This window comes from Festucalex cinctus, chromosome 1 (genome assembly GCF_051991245.1).
Source record: "Festucalex cinctus isolate MCC-2025b chromosome 1, RoL_Fcin_1.0, whole genome shotgun sequence".
Lineage (NCBI taxonomy): Eukaryota > Metazoa > Chordata > Actinopteri > Syngnathiformes > Syngnathidae > Festucalex > Festucalex cinctus.
The window spans coordinates 34,579,103-34,602,159 of record NC_135411.1 but is presented as its reverse complement, the minus strand read 5'-3'; the positions used below and the strand labels follow the sequence as shown (position 1 = coordinate 34,602,159).

At 42.4% G+C, this 23,057-nt stretch overlaps 1 protein-coding gene across 5 annotated transcripts in view; it reads left to right on the top strand.

The window, feature by feature from the left end:
• The window catches only part of lrrc4ba (leucine rich repeat containing 4Ba), a 47,745-nt gene that overhangs the window by 2,868 nt on the left and 21,820 nt on the right, over nucleotides 1-23,057 (top strand). For all 5 annotated transcript variants that reach the window (XR_013284920.1, XR_013284921.1, XR_013284918.1 and 2 more), the window contains exon 2: nucleotides 22,050-22,545. Coding sequence is in view for 1 of the 5 variants with exons in the window: in XM_077531787.1 (XP_077387913.1) it covers nucleotides 22,309-22,545 (237 nt within the window). In the remaining 4 variants the exon portion in view is untranslated. The remainder of the gene's footprint in view (nucleotides 1-22,049; nucleotides 22,546-23,057) is intronic.

Here is a 23,057-nt window from a genome sequence, read left to right as displayed (position 1 = left end):
GCGCATGGAAAACATGACAGGACAAAAACTAGTTTGCCTTTCTAGAATATTCCTTGCAGATGTAGAACAGATTCTGATTTACAGTATATTTTAAAAAAAAATGTACAATTGAGCCACTGAGAACTAGAGTGGGCTAAGTTTTTGTTTTGTTTTATTTTCTGGAGAGTGAGAGTACATGTAACAATACTCCGGATGTTGATTTTTGCAAAAATGGTGTTTGTACTCTGTTTTGGCATTTTGACAAATCTGGTTTTCAGGACTTGGACCACATTTTTCCCCTTTTTCATTTCATTTAAAGCTTTTTATTCAATTTTTTTTTGTGACTGTTTTTATTTGATTTTTTTTTTTTTTTTTTACATCTGTGAATGACTTAGCTTTTTAAGTCTGTTTTTACTTCTTTTCTTTTTTTTTTAAACAAACTCAAAATATTCTACTATAACTAAACCGTCATTATATGATTTTTGCAAATAACGGGAAAATCCGAAAATGGCCAAAATATAACAAAACTAATGGGAAAAAAAACAGCAATATGCAAGTCCGTGACTGCCGAACTGCAAGTATGTAGGGGTCAACTTTAACTTAAGGTTGTAATATCACCATTCACCACTAGATGGCAGATGTGTCTTAGTTACACTGGGTACGTTGAGTCGATTTTTGTGAATGCACAATAAGTTCCATTTATATATATCCATCCATCCATTTTTTTAACCGCTTACTCCTCACAAGGGCCGTGGGGTGCTGGAGCCTATCCCAGCCGGCTTAGGGCAGTAGTAGAGTAGTAGTACACCCTGAACTGGTTGCCAGCCAACCGCAGGGCACACAGAGACGAACAACCATCCACACGCACAAGCACACCTAGGGACAATTCAGAGCACCCAATTAACCTGCCATGCATGTCTTTGGAATGTGGGAGGAGACCGGAGTACCCGGAGAAGATCCACGGAGGCACGGGGAGAACATGCAAACTCCAACCAGGAAGGCCGGACATCTGGTTTGGAAGTGCATGGACCTCTGTGGCCCCCTCAGGAGCACTGCTGAGAAATTGTCGCGCCCTCTAGTGTTTAAGTTGAGCTACCATATTCACAGATTAGCTTTGAACAAACATTTTTTGATCATTTCTTTTCAGGGGGAGCTGTGCTGAATCCCTCTTTTTTTTTTTTCCTGGTAAATGCTTTCTGGCAGTATATCCTTTCTTATTCAAGAATTTCTAGGTTTAAACTTTTTTTTTTTTTTTTTTTTTTTTTTTGTCTAGTTGTAAATATAGTCGTCAGTTCTATCGGAATTCAACTCTAAGTAAATTTGTGCTATTCTCGGAAAATAGTGGGGATCCACAGTATTCTAGCATAGTGTTGTTTGTTTGTCAGGTCAAGTGAGGTTGAGTTGTGCTTGTTGTAGTGGCCCACAGGGACCAGCATGCATTGCAGCTCTTGGGTTTGCGTTGTTTTTGGGGTCAGCGATACCATAGGAGCCGGTGGCCCCATCGGTCTCGGTGGTCCCGCTGCCATCATTTAGCGTCTGAGCAATAATCCCGTGGATGGCGAGAAGCCGAGCATGGCACCGCCTCTTGTGAGTCAACCAGCTCGCTTTCCTAGGTTGCCCGGGGTGCAGCGCGGGAGCACTGTCTCACCAGATGAGACCTAATCGGAGTGATGATGTCACAGGGGTGGAGGGAGTGGATTGGTGAGGGGAACACAGGAACCAACCGTTGTGAGGTATGCACGCTTCGGACCACTACTCTGTTTGTTCCTCAAGTCCCCGCGGACGCAGGCTGGGGGCGTGGTGTTGACTCAGTGGCGTGGCTTTATTTACACGTTTTGCCCCGCTTGCACTTTTCTCCCGCAGCGCTGGCGAATGCGTCCAAGTTGCAATTTCGCTGTGTTGGGGTCAACTTAGCTTTTGCACTTGGTTTTTAATGCAAACACTTAATTTACAGCAAAAAGGACATTTCAGAACTAGAGCTGTGAGCAACTCTAAAGGGCTCTCGCAACACTATCCATGTTGGGGCACTTGCACATTGGGGTAATGGCACATGGGACAAAAAAACCTTGAAAATAAAATAAAATAAATGCTTTGCCAGGCCCTATGTGTGTGCAACTTATGAGTTTTCGCCCAGGTTTAGACCCTCAAAACCAGCATCATTTTCTCTGGAAAAGGTGCATCACCATGGCAACAGTGTGCAACAAAAGAAAAAGCTTTCAATAGTGCTTCGTCTTAAACATCTTTAGATGATTGTATAAATTCTGTGGGAGAAGTTTGTTAAAATATGCCAAAAATGGCACCCAATTCCAAAAGAACTGCAAACTGGCAGACCTATTGTTAGGTGTTCATTTTCTCCCCACCTCCAGCCTGAGCCACTGATATCACTCAACACGGCGCTCCAGCTGTGTTGATTGAGCTCGGTAGGAACGCGTTTTAACTGCAGTTGCCGTGTTGCGCCATGATGGAGGCGCTATATCAAAAGCAGTGCACCGGATACACTTGAAGCAACAACCGAAGAAGAAAAAAAAGATCATGGAGCAACCGTTGTGCATGGCCATTTCCTGGTTGCTACAGCCATCGCCAAAGTCATAAAAACACAGTATATACATTAAACATAACGTTTTACAACAACGCTGAACTATATTTACAATTTAATATGTATGAGTGGATGAATTTTTAATGATTGTAGTTAAAAAAAATGGCAAAAAGTTAATGGCAACTTTGTATTCATATAATTTCTCATTTCTAGTGATCGTAAAATGGTTACAGGACGGCAGCCCATAATGGTGTCGGTCATCGCCGCGAGTACCAATACCTTAAATTAAGACTGGTATTGGCACCTATACCAATACCAGGTATTGGGAGTCACCCATCATAATCAGGGTGATACCACCTCTGCCTCAGTTTGAGCCAGGAAAACCCTGTAATGAAAAATAAAAATAAAAATATTCCAAATGAAATAAAATGGTGTAAAAGTATAGCAAGTCCATGAAATAAATTACTTTAAACATAAATTACTTTATTTTTTTCATTTTATTTTTTTTATTGGTTTACTTAAAAAAAAAAAAAAAAGCAAAACTTTATTTTTAGCTCAATTTGACACCCCCATTATTAATTTGTTTGTGACTTTTTGACTAAAGTACTTTAACCTATAGATCCTACCTTTTTTTAATTTAAAATGTTTTTACTTAATATTTTTTCTTTGCATTTATTTCCTGTTCATTTATTTTTCCACCCACTAAAATAATTCTTATGTTTTGTACAAAACTGTTTATTTCCATTTAATGTGAAACTTTCCCCTCACCCACCAGCCTTTTCAGGTGAGCTCCCAAAATAAATAAATAAATTTAATTAAAAAAAAAAAAAAATCCTTTCAGTTCTGTTTGTTACTTTTTTTTTTTTTTTTTTTTTTTTAAGCTTCCTTTTGTAAAAAAGGCCGAAAGGGATTATTTCAACCATTTCATGCATGTTGATTTGCTCGCATGCACTTCCGAGATATGCTTAAGATGGAAAATTCCATAAACGTAACTCATTTCAACACTGAGAAGCAGAAAGTGCATTTTTGTCGTTTTGCAGGTGTGTGATTGAAAACAAATGGGATATCCTGGTGATTGTATGGCAGTGATGACATCTTCTGGATGTTATTTCCAGAAATAATGATTTTCCTCAGATTCTACAAATGCCGGGATTTTGAACTTAAATCATACTGCTTGAAAACTTGTACCCATAAAAGAGGGACTGTCATATTTTCCAATTTCATAGCTTGGATCCCACTCAGCATCATGTAGGCTGCTTCAAAGAAAAGACCCCCCCCCCCAAAAAAAGTTTCCTTTAATAGTGACCCTAAGTCCAAATACTTCTTATCAGTGGCTCATTTAGGATCAAGTCCAAGCACTGCAAAGGACGCCGCAAGATAGCAAGTGGATACCGTTACCACGGCAACGCCCGAGAGCTTCCATTTTTGCAGAAATGAGGCGAGGAGGTGCGAAACTGGCCTCCACGTGTCGGTCGAGGGAAGGCGGCGTGGAGAGAAGGAAGGAAAGCACGGGAGCGACCGTTTGATGTGTGCGACACGTCACCGTGGCGACGTCAATCATCCAGTGGTCCTGGGGCGACGTCCTCGTACGGGGCCGCTGTTGATCGGGCCGGACATTAGTCAGCACGTCAATCATCTAGGGAGAGGTCGCCAAAAGAGTGACACGTATGTGGCCAAGTGCCATTTGTTGCTCGTTTTTTGATCTCTTTGAACACTTCATTACACAGTAGCACATTATTCATGTGAATGGACATATTTAAGTGGATTGCTTTCTTATTTTTTATATATATATAATTTTTGCTTACAGCTCAGTTTTTTAAAGCTTGCTTTACTTATTTTTTTTAGTGTTCATTTTCCTTTACTGTTACTTTTACTTTAGCTTGAAATTGTACATTTGTTATTGTGCATGTACATGTTTTTTGTTGTTGTACTTTTTTCTACTTTGTGCATTACTACGGTTTCTACTTATTGTTCCTTTTTCCTATATCTCCCCCTTTATTATTATTATTATTATTATTATTAGGGATGTTCGACACCACTTTTTTTTCAGACCGATACCGATACTCAGACCCTCAGTACTCACCGATACCGATACCAACTGCCGATACTAGTAGTACATTTTGACAAATAAAATTAAAAAAAAATCACTAAAAGATATTTTTAAACAAATATATTTCCTTTACTTTTGACAAAAAAACAACACAGTCACTCTTCAATAGTCTTAACGCTCAAAATAAAACACAAAAATGCTCTTTTAGTTTAAGATTCACAATTTTGAAGTATTTCCAGGCCGGTGAGGTTTTGGTGAAAAACTGCTGCAAGCTAGCGCCAGTTACAGGCAAGGTGGACTCACTTAACGTCTTCCCCCTCTGCCATCGGTCGCTTGTACTCGTCTGCGTCACGAGTACTCGAGTACTTGAAAGAAGGCTGGTATCGGCCCGAGACCGATACCTGGTATCGGTACTCGCACATCCCTAATTATTATTGTTTTCAACCATTTATTTAGTTTTTAAATATTTCATTACTGTTTTTGTTTTCCATCCATCCATCCAACTTATCCGGGGTCGGTTCATGTGGACATCGGGGACAATACCTCTGGATTGGCAGACCGGGGTGGCAGTCCCCCTTTTTAAGAAGTGGGACCGAAATACATGTGTTTTGTGAATTTGGAGAAGGCGTTCGACCGTGTACCTCAGGGAGTCCTGCGGGCGGTGCTTTGGGAGGACGGGGTACTGAGCCTCCTGATACGAGCTGTTTGATCCCAGCAATAAGTCGGATTCGTTCCCAGTGATGGTTGCACTCCGCCAAGACTGCCCTTTGTCACAGATTCTGTTCAAAACCCTTAAGGACATCATTTGTAGGCGCAGTATCGCATCTCTGCTCTTTGCAGATGATGTGGTGCTGTTGGCTTCATCAAGCCGGGATCTCCAACTCTCACTGGAGCGGTTCGCAGCCGAGTGTGAAGCGGTTGGGATGAAGATCAGCACCTCCAAATCCGAGACCATGGTCCTCAGTCGGAAAAGGGTGGCGTGTCCTCTCCGGGTCGGGGATGAGATCCTGCCCCAAGTGGAGGAGTTCAAGTATCTTGGGGTCTTGTTCACGAGTGAGGGCAGGATGGCAAGCAGGAAATGGACAGTTTTTCGTTTTTGTTTTTTCAATTTTCCTTTTCTTCTATATTTTCCTTCTATTTGCTGTGGGTTTTTTAGTTTTCTTGAATTTACTTTTTTTTTTTTTAAATTGTTTTTAACTTCTGTTTCATTTTACTTTATTTTTTTACGATTCATAAAAGAATCGAGATTCTCATTTATGAATCGAATAAAATCGATATCTAAAAATCGATTTTATATAAATTAGAAATGAAGAAGAAGGTGAAAAAGCAGTTGTAGCCCACATGCTGTTTTGTGGGAAAAGGCACTTACCGTCTAAAATTACTAAATGTTTAAACAAACAAAAAAAAGAAGGACAGCTTAATGTATCTATTTGTCATTTTGTCTTGCAAAGCAGGCTGGAGTAGATCATGACAATGTTGTGCATATCTGTAAATTGAAGCAGAAATCATTTGTCAATCAAATAATTTTGAATCGAGAATCGAAAATCGATTCTGAATCAAAGCGTAGAACCAAAAATCGTAATCAAATCGAATCGTGAGACAGTCAAAGATTCACAGCCCTAGTTGGCACGTCCGCCTCCCAGTGCTGAGGACTCGGGTTCGGGTCCGGGCTCCGGCCTTCCTGGGTGGAGTTTGCATGTTCTCCCCGTGCCCGCGTGGGTCTTCTCCGGGTACTCCAGTCTCCTCCCACATTCCAAAGACATGCATGGCAGGTTAATTAATTGTCCCTAGGTGTGCTTGTGAGTTGGATGGTTGTTCGTCTTTGTGTGCCCTGCAAATTGGCTCGCAACCAGTTCACGGTGTCCCCCGCCTACTGTCTAAAGCCAGCTGAAATAGGCTCCAGCACCCCCCGCGACCCTTGTGAGGAATAAGCGGTCAAGAAAATGCATGGATGGATGTTTTATTCTTACTTTTTGTGTTTTTTTTTTGCTTTTTCTTTTAAATATTTTAGTTAAAAATACATTTGAATATTTTACTTTCATTTTCACTTCTTTTTTACTTTTTAATTCTTTGAAAAAATAGTTATTTTATTTTAATTGTTTTACGGGTTTTTTTCTTGTATTTTTTTATTTTTCCTTTTTATACATTTTGAAAATATTTTTAATTTTTTTGAGCATTTTACTTTTTAAATTTTTTTAATTTTTATTTTGGTTGTTACTTTCGTTTTTTCAATTTTTTTCCTTTTAAAAACGCTTTGAGTTGCTGATGTTTCTTTCCGCCAGCGTGCGTCTTTTATGTTAATGCAGGAGATGATGTGTGTCTACAGTGTGTGAATATTTATGAGGTGGTATGTCCTGCATTCCAATGCAGGCACACGCTGTGTGTAAAATGATATCTTCTCGTCTTCCATGTCATTGACATCTTTGTTTACTTACTGCGTTCTTGGCACAGTACTGGAGTGTTGTTTTTATTTTTTATTTTTTAAAGCACGCTTGTTTGTAGGTGACCTTCGACATGGACTTTGACATTGAGGCAGTTGTAACTGGCGCCGTTTGTTTGAATGTCTTTTTTTAAAAAAAAATTGTATTTTTTTTTGACACGTGATCGCCGGAGGCCCGCGTGCGCCTTTTCAGCAACTTTTGAATATTTCATGTGGAAAACAACAAAGAATGCTGCACTTCTTGACGTCGGCAACTTCAAACACACACACACCCATAATCACACACGCACACACGAGGGAGCAAAGGGCACGTGCGTGTCGTGTGCGTTTGCGTGAATGGTATTGATGTTTGGGCCTGGAGGGGGTTTGGGTGCGCGGATATGCAAATAGCATCCCTAACAATAATAACGTCACATGACAAATTTTGTTTGGATTTTGGTGAGATTCTGGGAAAAGGAGACAGCAAGAAAAGGGGACAAGCTTTGGTGGTGGACTTCATTTTCTTCTCTGTGCTCATCATGGACACTATGTGACGAGTATTCACGTACATTTTTACTTGTACTTTTTATTTACTGTATTGCTTTAAAAAAATACTTCCCCCTCCCTCTCCCTGGGCCTGGGGCTCCCTCCCCGGCCCGGGCGTCGGGCTCCGGGGGCCGGGCGAGGGTTTGGGGCCTGCCCCGCTCCGGTATAACTCCTGGTGCCCCGGGCGGGCCCCGGTGGCTGGTGGGCTGTCCGGTAGCCCTGCTGCGCTGGCTGTCCGCCCATTGTGGTGCCGGGTGGATGAGGTGGGGGGCGGCAGGGGGTGGGGGTGCTGGGGGGCGGGCGTGCCACCTACACCCGCCGGGTTGGGTGAGGCCCCGCTGGTCGCTCCTCTTACTCACTTCACTAGCTTGCACTATACACTTTGTAAATATACACATAGGGCACACAACACATTTCTTGGTGGGGTGGGGAAGGGTGGAAACACCGTCTTCACCCTTCAACTCCCCTCCAATTTTAATGCACCTCACGTCCAAGGGGAGGGGTGAGTTGGGGCGGGGAGCCATCAGAGGGGATGGACTGCAGTGCCTGGCAGCGCTGTGGTCCCCCCCATTTGTGTCCCTGCCCCACCACTTTGTCCCTCCATTCCCTTTTTTAATGCACCACACATATACATATTCATTTTTTGGGGGGGGATACGGGTGTGTCGGAGTAGGGGAAATTTTTTCCCTCTGCTCCGACTCACCTGCTCCCAATTTTAATGCACCACACGCACACACTTGTATATACACTGGGTGGGGCCACATTCACGGTGTAAGGGTAGAGCTCGCCAGTCGGCGAGCTGGCGGACTCAGTAACAGGGTTAGGTGTCACTTGTACTCTGGCGTGACGACCGGGGCCTCTCCCCACCGGGCTCGGTGTTCTGGTGTCCCGCCTTCTCCCCTGGTGCTTCCTCCTCTGCTTCCCCCCTCCCGCCGCGGTGCAAATCTCGCGCGGCTGGAGGTGGGGTGGGCACATCTTCCCTCTCTGCGCTGCTGCCCGGTGCCGGTTTCCGGGGGGGGGTGGGGGGTTCTCGCGGGGGGCCGGGTTCGCGGGGGGGGGGGGTGGCGGCCGTCGGGGGGGGGGGGGGGGGGGCGGCTTGTTTGGGGGGGGGGTGGAGGTATGGGTGGGTGGGGGGTTGGGTGCTGGGGGTCGGGGTGTGTTCGGGGGTTTGGGGGTCGGGGGTGGTGGGGCCTGGGTCGTGGTGGATGGCGGGTTTGGGTGGGGTGCGGGGGGGTCGTGGGGGGATGGGGGCTGGGGACCGGTGGGGCGCTGTGGGGGCCCGCTGGGCCTCGTTCTGCGGCCTTGGGCTCGGGGGTGTGGGCCGGGGCTGGGGCGGGGGTGTTCCGGGTGTCTGGGTCGGCTCGCTGACCGGTGTCCGCTCGGGTGGCTTGGGGGTGGCCTTGGTGCTGCCGCGGCCTGGGGATTCCGGGGGGGGGGGGGGGGGGGGGCTCGCTTTGCTGGACCGCGGTTGACGGCTTCTCTCTTTGGTGGTGGTCCTTATGCATGCCAGATCCGTCGCACCAGCATCTACTGAAACTCAACAGAAGTACCCTCTCCCTCCCACAGCCCCTTGAATCAGTTGGTGCTGGTGTCTGTGGTTCTCACTTTTCTTTATCTATCCTTCCCTCCTTCCTCTCTTTAGTTTTTCCTCTGGTCACTTGAGATCTTAATTTATTAGAAGTATGAGGTTTCTGGGGTTGGCATAAGACTCCGGTTTTGTAACCACGCAGGAGGGGTCTTGTTGGTGCTGGACTTCACTTTGATGGATTGGATGTACTGGCTTCTATTGATCTCACTCTGCCTTATCGATCCTTCCCTCCTTCCTCTCTTTAGTTTTTCCTCTGGGCTCTTGAGATCTCGCTAAATTTGCTGGAATTTAGAGGCTTCCGGGGTTGGCGTAAGACTTTGATTTTGTAATCATGGGGAAGGCAGGAAGTGTTTGGTCGGTGCTGGATGTCACTTTGATTTACCTTTCTTTTCTCTTTATTTCTTTTTTTTCTGACCTTTTCTCTGGTCTCCTGACCATTTAAATCTCACGACTCTGGCAAGATTCTGAAGTACCTGGTTAAGGCGAAGGGTAATGGGATATTTATAAGGTTTTAGGTGAATGAATGAGTATAAATTTATACATATTTGCACGCACGCACACGCACGCACGCAAACGCACACACGCAAACGCACACACGCAAACGCACGCACGCACGCAAACGCACGCACGCAAACGCACGCACACATACACACACACAAAAAAAAAAAAAAAAAAAAAAAAAAGGAAAAGAGCAATGATGACAAGACGTTGAATCGGTAAGACTACCGAATGAACAATTCTGAGCTCTTAAAAAAAAAAAAAGAAAAAAAAAAAAAAATACTTTTCATTGTTTTACTTTGTGTTCTTATTTGTTTTTAAATCGAAGGATTTTATTTGAGCGTTTTTTTTTGTTCTCGGTCATCTACGTCTTTATCTTTGCCCTCTATTTCATCACTTAATTCCTCTTCCTTTTTTTCTATTCTTTGTCTTCTATTTGTGTCCTCCTTGTTTGCTTCATCTTTATCCTCATCGTCTTTCATGTCTTTTTTTCTTTTATTCTGAGTCTGCGTTCTTTGTCATCTTCATGTCTTCTGCTTCATGTTCTCTGTCCTTGTTCACCATGTCTCTTTGTCTTGTCCTCTTTTTCTTCATCGCCTCTGTCGTCATCTTTGCCCGACAACTTTGCTTTTTTTCCCTTTTCTTTGTCTCCTCTGTTCTTGTTCTTGCCCTAAAACAGAGCGTCTGTGCCCCCCCTTTTTCATATTTCAAACCCCGCCCCCGGTCAAAGTCAACTCTGCCTGGCGGTTAGTCAAAGGTTTGAAATGTTTATAAGTGCCCGCAACCAGCGCGAGCTGCGCTAGACGAGCCCCGCGAGGAGGCCGACTGATGTTCCACCGTGTTCCGTTTTGGACGGCTAAAGCCAAAGGTGGTGGGGGAATTGTAGCTCCCAAAATAGTGGTGCTACACGTTGCAGCATAATTTCACTGTATCATTTTTGCAATTGGAATGAACTGTAGCACACTTTGTGATTGGACTCGACCATAATCAATTTGTATCACATTTAAATTGGAGTGAACAATATCACAATTCAAGTGAATTATCGTATATGGGATCAAATCAATCAATTGGAGTTCATTGTATCGGAATTGTGTCATTGGAGGATATTGTATCAAAGTTTGAGTTTTTGGCTTGTAAATTGAGTATTTAGGCTCATAATCATATTGAATCAGATCATAATTTCAGGGTTTGAATTGTACTTGGGCCCTGGATTGGCTGGCAACCAGTTCAGGGTGTACCCCGCCTACTGTCCGAAGCGAGCTGGGATAGGCTCCAGCAGCCTCCGCGACCTTTGTGAGGAGTAAGCGGTAAAGGAAATGGGTGAATTGTAATTGACATGTATCATATAATTTGTGCAGTGAATTGTATCGCATCATTGAGCTACCGTAATCAATTCATATTTTATTTGGAGTGTTTGCTGTCGTAATTTGAGTGTCCGATTGTTAACTCATTCACTCCCAGGACATTTTCGCTATTTTACTGGATTTTGACTGATTTTGCAAGGCCCATAGAATATTGTGTCCTATTGCTATAAAAACATGGAATCGACCAAAAGAAAGATTAAAGCCTCTTCTTTCATCAGGAAAAAAAAAAGTATACTTCTATCTTTTTCCATTTTGCATCAATTAGCATTAAAATATGGTTAAGTTTCATCATTATTTACAAATCTGTTTAAAACTACGGGGAAAAGAGTTTTTTGATCTCTTATACTCTGCTACCATCTGCTGGCCGTTTTTGTAATAACTACCATTGCTTTAAGCATTCTCTTCAGTTCAGAGGCTGCATCAAAGCCAAAACGTATAAATACATCTTTGGGAGCATGGTAATAATTAAAATAGAACGTATTTATACGTTGTTGGGAGTTGTTTTGCAATTCATATTCATATATAATTTGGAATAAAAATGGATTGATCGTAATGGTCACGTCATTTTGTCAGAGTCTCGTATCCTAATTGGAGTACTGTAAATTGAATTGTCACACTGTAATTGGATCTTATCGGAATTGAATTGAAGTGTCATATCGGATTCCAATTGCAGCACATAATTTGAGCCTATCGTCTTAAATTCAACCAAGTCGGTTCATGTTGACATTTGTGAACCTCTCGGCGTCAGACCACTTTTCTGCCACGTAATATCAATCAAAATGATTAACAACCCATCTTTGATTAATTATTTTCCAGTTCACGGATAAAGCAAACTCCTTGAGGGCACCTCGTTTCGACATTTCAGCTTGTCAATAACGATCCGGCGAGCCTGAGAAAAGACGGCGCGGTGGATATGGCGTGCGACGCGAGGCGAGTCCTGAACGCCGCCCGAAGGGGACAGCGAGACGGAATCGGACTTGAGCGGACGCCGTTCCGCTCAATCGGGCACGATATGTCACAATATGTCACAATATGTGGCGTTATGGTCGGGTTCACTCCGATCATGATGAATATGATACGATTTACTTCTACTACACTACAATTCACTCCACCTACGATGTAAAATGATTCGATTCATACCAATGATGTGATAGGATGTGATATTCTTCACTCAATTCTTATGTGATTCATTTCAATTTGGATATGATCCATTTCACTTTCAATGTGATTCACTACAATTTACCATGAGAATGCTATGAGTCTCTTCAAGTGTTGTGCAGAGCTTTACAATTCACGAATTATAGTGCTATAGGTTTTACGGCAACTCACTCCAATTACAGTGCATTTTTCGATAATGCAATATATTTGAATCCAGTTACAGTGAGATTTGATTCACTTCAGTTACGATGCCTATCGCAATGATTCACTCCATTACAGTGCATTTGTGTATAATTATGATGTAATTCACTCCAATTACAAGGTGTTTCATTTCACTCCAATTCCAGTGTATATCACTATAATTGTAACATGATTCACTCCAATTGCAGTATGATTGATTTACTACAATTATAGTGCAGTTCTTTATAATTATGGTGTAATTCAGTCTAATTACAATGTGTTTCGATTCAAATCTATTTACAGTGCGTTTCTCCATAATTATGGCATGATTTAGTCCAGTTACAATACAATTTAATATAATCCAACTATGGTGTGTGTTTCGATGATTACAATATAATTCACTCGAACAGTTCACTCCAATTACGGTGTATTTCTCTTTAATTACCATATTATTCACTCCAACTTTACTTTCAATTCACTTAAACTTATAGTGCACTAAAACAGAATTCACTCCAACTACAATATGGCTCTCTGCAATTACGATAAGATTCTCTTTCATTATGAGCCAAGCCGCAACCCATGGTAGTATATCACAATACTACTCAATATGTCACAATCTATGACATTATGTCACAATATGTGGCACATTGTGGCATAGCTGCCAGCCGCTGATTGAATCCATCCACTCCATCCATTGACGTTTTATTAAAATGCGTTTAGCGGCGCACTCGCGCTGACATGATGGATTCCATCACGCCGTTTTAATCAATATCACCATTGATTCACCACATGCTCACACACACACAGAGGAAGTGGCTCTGTACTCACCCTTAATGGAGACTTGTAGTGCGTCACAGATTATGACTGCTAATGTGTCGTAGACTGAACACAAGACAAGTGTACAACAACTGAGTCTAGTTTAAGCTAACGTCACAATCTGCGTTGTCACTCGGTATTTTTTCTTGTTAAATGCTGCAAACGGAAGCTAGCTGCGCTAAGGCTATATAAGGACACACAGAAGTGTAGCACTCGTGCCTATTGATACCCGACTGCCACTCCAGAGCTAGCTACAGTATCCATTGCTAGCTACGCTACTAGCTAGCGCGCAAGGAGACAACTGAATTGGCCAGCCGACTCCTTCCCGCTAGCTACACCATAACAAAATACTGACTCACTACCCTGCCACTGCTCCCCTTTTTTGGCTTTGTAGCAAAATTGTCACGTAACTCCAAAATGTACAGTTTGGTGGCCATGTACGTGTTGCAAGGGCTGGTGTTCGGTTGAAGTCATTTCTGTCTAATCTTTTCTATCACCACTGCCTTGGCATAGCGCCTTGCCGCATGTCGCTTCCCGGGGGACCATCCAGGTATTCACGCCTTATCCGAGCGCAGCTGACGGATTTAGGTCCTCGTTCACGCTCGACTGGACGTGGCAAAGAAGAAGAAGGAAAAAAAAAATACAAACGCTTAACCCGTAAAGCGTTTCGACGAGCGCAGTGGCTGTGTCGCCGTGGTTCTTTCCGGTGATTCACACGTCCAGTGTACAAAGCGTCAAAGTCAGTCGGTGTCGTCGCGCCGCTTCATCATCATTTTTCCGGCGTGGCATCAACATTTTTCACATTGGACATTTCACATCTATGCACGTTCATCTAGAAATGTGTGGGAAGGACTGCATGACTGTATGTGTGAACACAATCTTGATACACCGCTACGATAACATACTTTCTATGAAGAAAGCTCCTCCCAATGCAATATGAAACGGTACAAATGATTCACCTCAATTACGATGCAATTCACTCCGATTACAGCGTGACACAGTTGACTGCAAGTCGAATACGACTGACTCCAATTACGATGCAAATGGTAATGTAGCGCCATGTAATCTCTATTTTAGAGGTGCATTTGCTCTTTAGAAAGTCAAATACTCAAGCCGGGACGCGGCCCGGGATCAAACACGTGCAGACATCTTCTAACCTCTTCCAGCCGACACATTGGCCATTAAACATTTAGCTTGTGTGCGATTAGGTATTCCTGCCATGCGTCCAAAGATATGAAATATGTCAGCGTGCATTACGGCCTGCACACTAAACGCACTAAGGCATGCGCACAATGTCTGGAATATTTCACTGAGATTTAAGAAAAAGAGAAAGAGAGAGAGAGAGAGAGTGAGAGAGAAAATGCTACTGAGCAGAATGTCTGTAGGCCAGGGGCCGTGTTGGGAATAACGGGAAGTGAAGTGCCTACATTTCCCCGCTCACAACACACAAACATCAAATCCACTGTCATGCACTCACTGGATGCATGCTAAATGTCACAGTTTAACATGATGTCCTCAAACGCTCCAACAAACACCAAATAAATCATTTTGTTTTAAATCCATGCAATCATTTTTAGTATTATTTTTCATGTCTTGACAGTCTGTTGGCATCCTGGGCCAAGTGGGTCAGCGACCCACATTGTACAAACACTAATCACCACATAGTTGAGATTCACAATCCGTGTATCATTTGTTCAGTGATTTTCCAAACAAAACGGAAAGTACAATAACAAAAAAAAGATTTTTTCTTTCTCATTATTCGTTCCAAAAACGAAAATGAAGAAAAACATGGGTGATTATGTGCTCTTCAGCGGGGGTAAGAGGGTAATTTCGAAGCCAGAACACATAACCACCGTCAAATTCAAGCCACGAGTCAGATAAAACAACCAAAAAAATCGCTTCCGGGAAACACAATTGCATCAAGTGAAAATATCCAAACTGGATGAAACATCCCAAATTGCCCGTTGTCCATTTTCCATATTTGCACAAAATCGGCAAACGAGTCATACTGCATTTTCTTCATTTTCGTTTTTGGAACGAATATTGAGAAACCAAGTCATTTTTTGTTTTTGTACTTCCCGTTTTGTTTGGAAAAACAACTGAACGAATGATACACGGATTATTCACAATGGTTCTCTGCACGCTCTGTATTATAAAGCCCCTTGAAGCCATTAGTTTTAAGTTTTTATTCCATTTTTTGAGGCACTGTTATGGTGCAGCGTGACGGCTGTGTAGGTAGCGGCGGTACAGCTTGGCGGCCGTGGTGCCCTCAGTAAAGCGACGCTAGCATAGTTAGCTGCGTTGATGTTGCCAGCAGCACTGGCGTAATATAGGGTGTCCAGATTTTCAAAATTAAAAACTTTAGACACTACAATTTTGCAGAAAAATAAAAACTGGGTTGGTTCTCCAGCCGGTGGCCCCTGCGGTGCCTGTGAGGGTTGTACCCTGGTGCTGCCGTGGCATTGGGAGCCCAGGGGGGCTGTGCTTGCCTTGTCAGGCTGAGGTCGACGGCTCTTCCTCATGCATGCCAGAACCACCACACCAGCATTTACTGAAACTCAAAAAGAATTTGCTTCTCCCACTGGTCGCTGAATCAGTGGAGGATGGTGTTTGTGGATCTCACTCTGCTTCATCTCCACTTCCTTCCTTCCTTCCTTCCTTCCTTCCTTCCTTCCTTCCTTCCTTCCTTCCTTCCTTCCTTCCTTCCTTTAGTCTTTCCTCTGGTCTCTTGATGTCTCCCTAATCTGTTGGAATTCACATGTATCAGGGGTTGGTGAAAGAGTCTAGATTTGTAGCTGTGGGTGGTAGGTGGTGTCTGGTTGGTGTTGGATTTCACTTTGCTTCCTCTTTATTTCCTTTGATCCTTCCTCTTGTCTCCTGACAACTTCACAACTCTGGTGGGAAGTATCTGGTTAAGGTGAAGGATCTTGGATTTATAAGAGGTTTCAGGTGAATTAAAGAGAAACAAACTCACAGGCACGCACGCACACACACGCACGGAAAAAAAGAGACCGACGATAGATAACTGGATGGATGGATAGCCTGATGACATGTTGACACGGGAAGGCTGCCGAATAAATAATACTGAGTTCTCAGAAGGAAAAAAAAACTATCTAGTTGCGGTGACGCTGTTAGCTGCAGTGGTGTCGCTAACAGTCGCAACGTAGCTAGTTGTGGTGTTATTGCTAGCAACAGCAGCGACGTAGTTAGCTACGGTGGTGTCGCAAACAGTAGCGGTGGCGTAATGTGCGGCGTATTGTATAAAGCAATATGGTGACGTTAGCTTGCTGCCCCCTACAATTTTGGCCCCCATATAAACAACCCACTACCACTTGTAACGACGTCTCATTGTTGTCTTTGTACGACTACATTGTCATCTGTGGTCGCGGCGGCGGTGCGATGATGTTCAGTTCGTGTCGTTTGTACAAGCCTGTGTTTGGGCTACTAATGAGCGGGGGGGAGTTAAGTCGGGGGGAGCGGCAGTGGGATACAGCTGGATGGAGGCTGAATAGGGTTACCATGGTAACTGTTGGCGAACATTTGAATGCACAGCGAGAGCGAGCTGGAGCAAAGCTGGGAGAGGAAGCTACGCTCTATGTGCGTGTGTGTGCGCGCGCGGCATGTATGCGTGTGCGTGTTTGTGTCAAAGGGCTAATGCGTGACATGGTAGCGGGTTAATGTCTCGTCTAAGTGCGAGGTCACTGCGGCGTCTACTCGGCAGCCGTTGGACTCCATGGGGGGGCTTTGGGTTCTGGTGGTCTCAGATATATGTATTTATTCATGGCTGGAGGGTGACAGGTAGTGGTGGTGAGTGGATGGGGTGGGGTCCGTGACAATGCTTGATGATGAGAGCAGCAGCAACTTGATGCTTACAAGTCCTCCAGCAGGGACAAAACATTAGACAGAACAAACACTGCACAGCAACAGCATTCATACCTGCTTATACTTTACACTATGTACTGATTGTCTGTATTGATATTGCATCATTACCATATCTCGTAATAGGAGAATACTCAGATTACATTAAGTGCAGTTTAATCAGATACTTAAATGTCAAATGGCTAAAGTATTAATGTCTTGATAATGACTTGAACATTACCTTGGATTATCAAAATTATATTTTATCCTAGCCTTTGTGTTGACAGTACATTGAGAACGCCAACCTTGTCGTTAAGTTCGCATACTTGAATGTTGCATATTCATATTAATTACTATATCGATATTGATGGTATGTTGAAATTATGATAACCAATATTTTTTATGTTGACAATGCGTGGAGATTGTCAAACTTGTCATGCCTAAAAATACTTGAATGTCGCGTAGCTTTAGTAATGATGCGTAATGTTGGTTTATCAATGCTGTACTTCGCAGCAGATTATTATGGTTAATGAAAACTAGCAAAGTGACACAAACTAAAATTGGAATACCATTTCTGTTAACGAAATAAAATAAAAAACAAAAATTAGGGATGCACTATAATGCTATTTTCAACCGATACGATAAACCAATAATTCCGAAAGTGCCGATGTCGATAACCGATTAGCCGATAATTGTTTGCAAAATGAACTTGAATACAAATATACTTTTGAGTCCTACTATAAGTCTAACATGTACAAATACATTGAAAGATTGTGTAAAGCAGCATGAAGCTGAATTGTATTGATATCTCTGCTTCAAACACAACCAGTAACTGATTTTGAGTTTGCCAATACAAAACAGCCATGTTGTAGCCCGTAGGCAGTATCTTATTTTGAAATCACTTGGTCAGAACCACCAAAAAGCCCAAAACGGGTCACAATACTGCCTACGGGTTTTAAAAATGCAACAAAAAATGTGGGGGAAACATTTTGGGGAGATACAGTAAAGAAAGCCCACACTGGCGAGTCGATTGCCTGTTGCATCTTCTGTCAACATGAGATTGCGCATTATGATGTCACAAATATGCGACACTATCATAGGAGAGGGGAGGGGTTGAGGATTTGGGCACAACGTTAGCCAACAACAACCACAACAGATGGACCAGTGTGGCATGTCTATTATTACCGGCGGATTTCTTTATTATCTGGTTTATCTGTATGACGTCAAATTGGTTGATAATTGCCGATAATTATTCGCCACCAATATTATCGTGCATTTCAAACAAAAATGCTTTAAGAAAAAGAAAACTAACCGAAACTACTTCTTATGGTTATAAAACTAACCATATGCAGCAATTAAATGTCCTTTGGTTTTGTCTTTGTCAATTAATATCATCCACGAGCTTTCAGGGTATTTATTTTGTTATTGCTGTACGGAAGAAGGAAGGTCGACCCAATTGTTTGAGAACTGTATTCTATTACACAAAACTTAGTGACTTTTTTTTTTATCCTGCACTTGAGGAATACTAAATATAAAAAAAAAAAAAAAAAAAAAAAACTAATAAAAACCTAAATGAGGCATTTTTAAACATAAATAAAAGCTAACAAACTTGCTCTAAAAACTAATTACAACTAATTGAATAAAAAAAATCAAAAGTAAATAAAAAATAACTATAATGAAAATTTCAAAACTTGCCCTGATGTGAAAAGGCCTTAGATGCCGCACAGGGACAGTATTGATATCTGACATTGGGTATGAATTGAAATACTGTATATAGGGTAGTCAAAGTATTTATTAAATACTTTACCTACCCTATATATTGAAATAACGATCCCACCTCAAGTGTTGATATGTACCGTACATGTCCAACATGTCATTAAGTGTTCAACTGCACGCACGTACTATAATGACGCCTAGCCGCCATATTGATACCTGAAAACATGTATCAATCAATACCTGAAAATGTGTATGTTGATATAGAAATTTGAATGTTGACAGTACTCGGAGATGATCAAACGTGTCACAGGAGTAGTATCAATTCAATGCTATACCAGTACCCTACAATAGGTTAGTATTGCCTTTTTAGCATTGCCGAACAGTGAGAAGAATACTGATCGGAACATTTCATTAAAAATGATTATTGATCACACTAAAGCTCCCTCGAACCGCCTTTGCCTGTCACCCTCTCTGGAACAAGAATTTCTCACTTTCTCATTGTAGCCCCCCCTCCTTCTTATTAATATTCAGAATTCTTCTCCTCTTTCTCTTTTTAATCTGTCTCTCTCTCTATTTATACCATCTCTTTATCCCTCATCATCCTTTCACTCCCGCTTCATGTCCCCCCCCCACCCCTCGTCTTCCTCCTCTGCAGCTGCTCAGTATTCATCCATTACACCATTGATAATTCCCTCTTCTTCCACCTCGTCCTTCTCCTCCATCCATCAGATGAAAAATCCCTCGCTCCTTCCTCACCTGTCAAAGTAGCATTATTAAAGTCGTCGTCGATAATTTAAAAAAAAAAAAAAAAAGTAAGATAAAACATGTCGGTGCCTGTTGCCTGGGCCATCTTCCTGCATTTCCACCCAGCATGCTAACGCTGTTAGCTATGCTGTAACGCAGACTGCGGCAGGCAGGCTAGTGTCTGCCCCGAGGCTAGGAATGAGCATTTTAGCTTCCTTGTATGCTTGAAGTTTTTTGTGTGTTTTTTTGGCACTGTTGTTGCTTAAGGCTGGGAAGGATGACATGATTAAGAAAGGAGAGATTTTGTTTTCATTGGAAATCTGTTTGTTATTAGCAAATGTGCTTCAGTTTGGTTTGGTTCAAATATGTTCCGATTAAATCCGTTCTGCTTAGTTTGATTCAGTTCTGTTCACTGCAGTCCCATATGGTTCACCTTGATTCACTTGGTTCTGTTCCGTTTGCCACAGCTTTGTTTTGGTTTTTAAATTCAGTTCATTTAGGGTTTGTTCAGTTTTTCTCTTCAATTCAGTACAGTATAATCCATTTTTTCTTCTGTTTGGTTCAGTTGTGTTCTGTTTATTTCTGTATCGTCCTGTAGCGTGGTTCACGTTGGTTCGGTTCTGTTCATTTCTGGGCAGCTAGTTCACTTGAGTTTGGGTCACCTCAGTTCTATTTTGTTCAGTTGTGTTCAATTAAATGCATACATTCCATACATACAGTTCTGTTGAGTTCAGTTTTATTAAGTTCTGCTCAGTTTACTTCACTGTGGTTCACTCCAATTTGTTACCGGTTGGTTGGATACTGTTTGGTTCAGTTCAATTTGGTACAGTTTTTGAATTCATTTAGCCCTATTTGGTTCTGTTCATCTTGAATCAGTTCAGTTTGGTTTACTATAGTTCAAATCGGATTAGTTCAATTTGGTACAATCTGTTTCAGTTCAGTTTGGAACAGTAAGAATTGGCTCCCTTTGTACTTTGGTTTAAATCTGTTCAAGTCAAGTCAAGTCAAGTTATCTTTATTTATATAGTGCCCAGTTCAATTCAGTTTGTTCTAAATGTTTCTGTTGACTTTGGCTCACTTCTGTTATTTTTTTTTTCAGGCCTCTTCAGCTTGCCATGGATCGTTTAACTTCCGTTCACTTTTGTTCAGTTCAGTATGGCTCAATTTATTTTCATTTGGTAAACTTTTTACAGTTTATTTTACATTTCACGATTCAATTCGTATGTTTCACCACTTCCAGGAAAAAAGGGTCCTGAAGAAAATGAACCTTCCTCTTTCAATCAAATGAGTCCAACTTTAGGATTGGAAGGCATTAGTGGAAGTCAGCCAAGAACAATTACGTCTGTTTTGACACAATATTTCTAAAAGATCTTTGTCTCTGATAAGCTCTAAATGTCTGCATCGTTTATTGTGTTGACGGAAAGGGCTTTGATAAGCTGTCTTTTTCCGCTTGTTATTGTTGTTCTTCTTTTCATCTTTGTTGTTCCTCTTTGGTGACTCCCGGGCTTCATGTTCCCCAAACAAGCATCGGGAAGAAAGGGAATAACATCTGCTTATCTACATCGCTGTGTGTTACCCCTAAAAAAGTGGGCAGTTTAGCACCAGGGTCTGGCTATATAACAGCTTGCAACCAGGGCATGTTCCCTCCAAAATTTGTCAAAGCACAAGCCCAAAATGGCTATGGGTAATTGGTCCTTGAGACTTTTTTTTTTTTTTTTTTTTATCTGTCTTGTTATGATAGATACTGTACCTCCAATGAATTTCATATCAATTGGAGGAACCGGTGTAAGGGCCTGATTTTTTTCCCCCCCACCCAACATTGCAGCATTTGTGACAGAGTGTGAAAGGGCTGCTTCAAACAAAAATGGCTGACTTCCAGTTCCATTTCGGACATGAGTCCTTGAGACTTTTTTGTGCGCCCTTTTATGGTTGATTTGTCCACTCAATTTTATATCCATCAGTTAAGCTGGTGTCAGGTGCCATTTTTTTTTTTAACTGTCTGGTGAAAACGAGAGAATTTGTCTAAAATGGCTGCTTAAAACTAAAACATCAGACTTGCTGTTCAATTCCGGGCATGGGACCTTGAGTCTTTTTCATGCATTGACAGGCTAACTTACTTACCCAATATCACGTCAATCTGTTCTCTAACTTTCTAAAGGCATACCAAGAATGTTCTCAATATTACTCCTTCAAATCAAAATGGCTGACTTGTTGTTCAGGTTTGGGCATGAACCTTTGAGACTTTTTGGTGCATCCTGTCCACCCTTTTCCATGTTACACTGGTGAAACAGGTGTCAGGAGTTATTTTATTATTATTATTATTATTATTATTATTATTATTATTATTATTATTATTATTATTAGCTTTACAGGAGGCACATCTGAAAGGATTCGCCCACAATGAACATTTCAAACCCAAATGTCCTGTTCATTTTCTGGCTTGGGTTCTTGAGACGTTTATGTGTATCCTGACGTGGTAATCATGTCCACCCAATATTGCGTCTGTTGGTGAAAATGATGTTTGCGGCTAATTTTTTTTGTATTTATCCTCCCTAAAATATGTAAATTCCCTTCTTGTCTTTGTTGTTTATCCTCAGTGACTCCCGGCTTTGTGTCCTCCCCAAACGAGCGTCGGCAGAAAGGGAATAACATCTGCTTATCTGCGTCGCTCTATGTTCCCACGGCAAGCGAGAGAAGAAGCGCAGAGATCGGCAGCGGCGCCAAGGCGGCAGAGGCGCGATGCGGGATTAAGGAGAGGCGCGTTGGGATTAAGGAGCACGGCGGGATCCCCCGAGGCTTTTCCGGACACGTGGGCCGCACCTTTGGATCGCAGCGCCGGGTCATGACCCAGTTGCCATGCGCAACGCCACGTTGACCTGCCTTCCCGGCCCTTCTTCCCCCTTCCTCTTTGCGCTGCTGTACTTCCTGCTGGTGGTGGTGGTCACATCGTCCTCGTCGTCTTCGTGCCCGGACCACTGCACCTGCTCCAACCAGGCCAGCCGCGTCATCTGCACCCGCCAGAGCCTGGACGACGTGCCGGACAGCATCTCCGTCAACACCAGATACCTCAACCTGCAGGAGAACGCCATACAGGTGAGCAGACAGGAAGTGGTGCCTCCGGGAACATGTCCAAATCGTAAAAGTTCATGAATGAAAATTCCTGCAATATTTCGTCTCGCCATCTTGCGAGTCAAGTCAAGTGTTTTTGTGAAACCATAGCATTGGCCCAATATGAGTGATGATTGCCAATTGAGCGGAGCCTCAATTTTCGTTTGCCCTAATTTTTGTATGATTGGATTTGATTTTATTTTGTTTTCTTCTGTTCGTGTACAAAAAAAATGTGTGACTCAGATTAGTTTCCTGCAATGGATGCACGTTCATTTGAAGCACTTTGTAAATTGTGTATAAAAGGTTCAACAGATGGCAAGGCAAGTGCTTATTAACAACCCATAGCAATAACACTTCCTTATGCTGTGCAACACTCATGCAACATTATCAAAAGTCAGACCTTCAAAATAAAAGCATGTAGTATAATAGCACAGTTTCGCCACACTTTCTTGATTGGCTTATTTAACAGTCACGTTCATAAACAAGCACAAAATGGT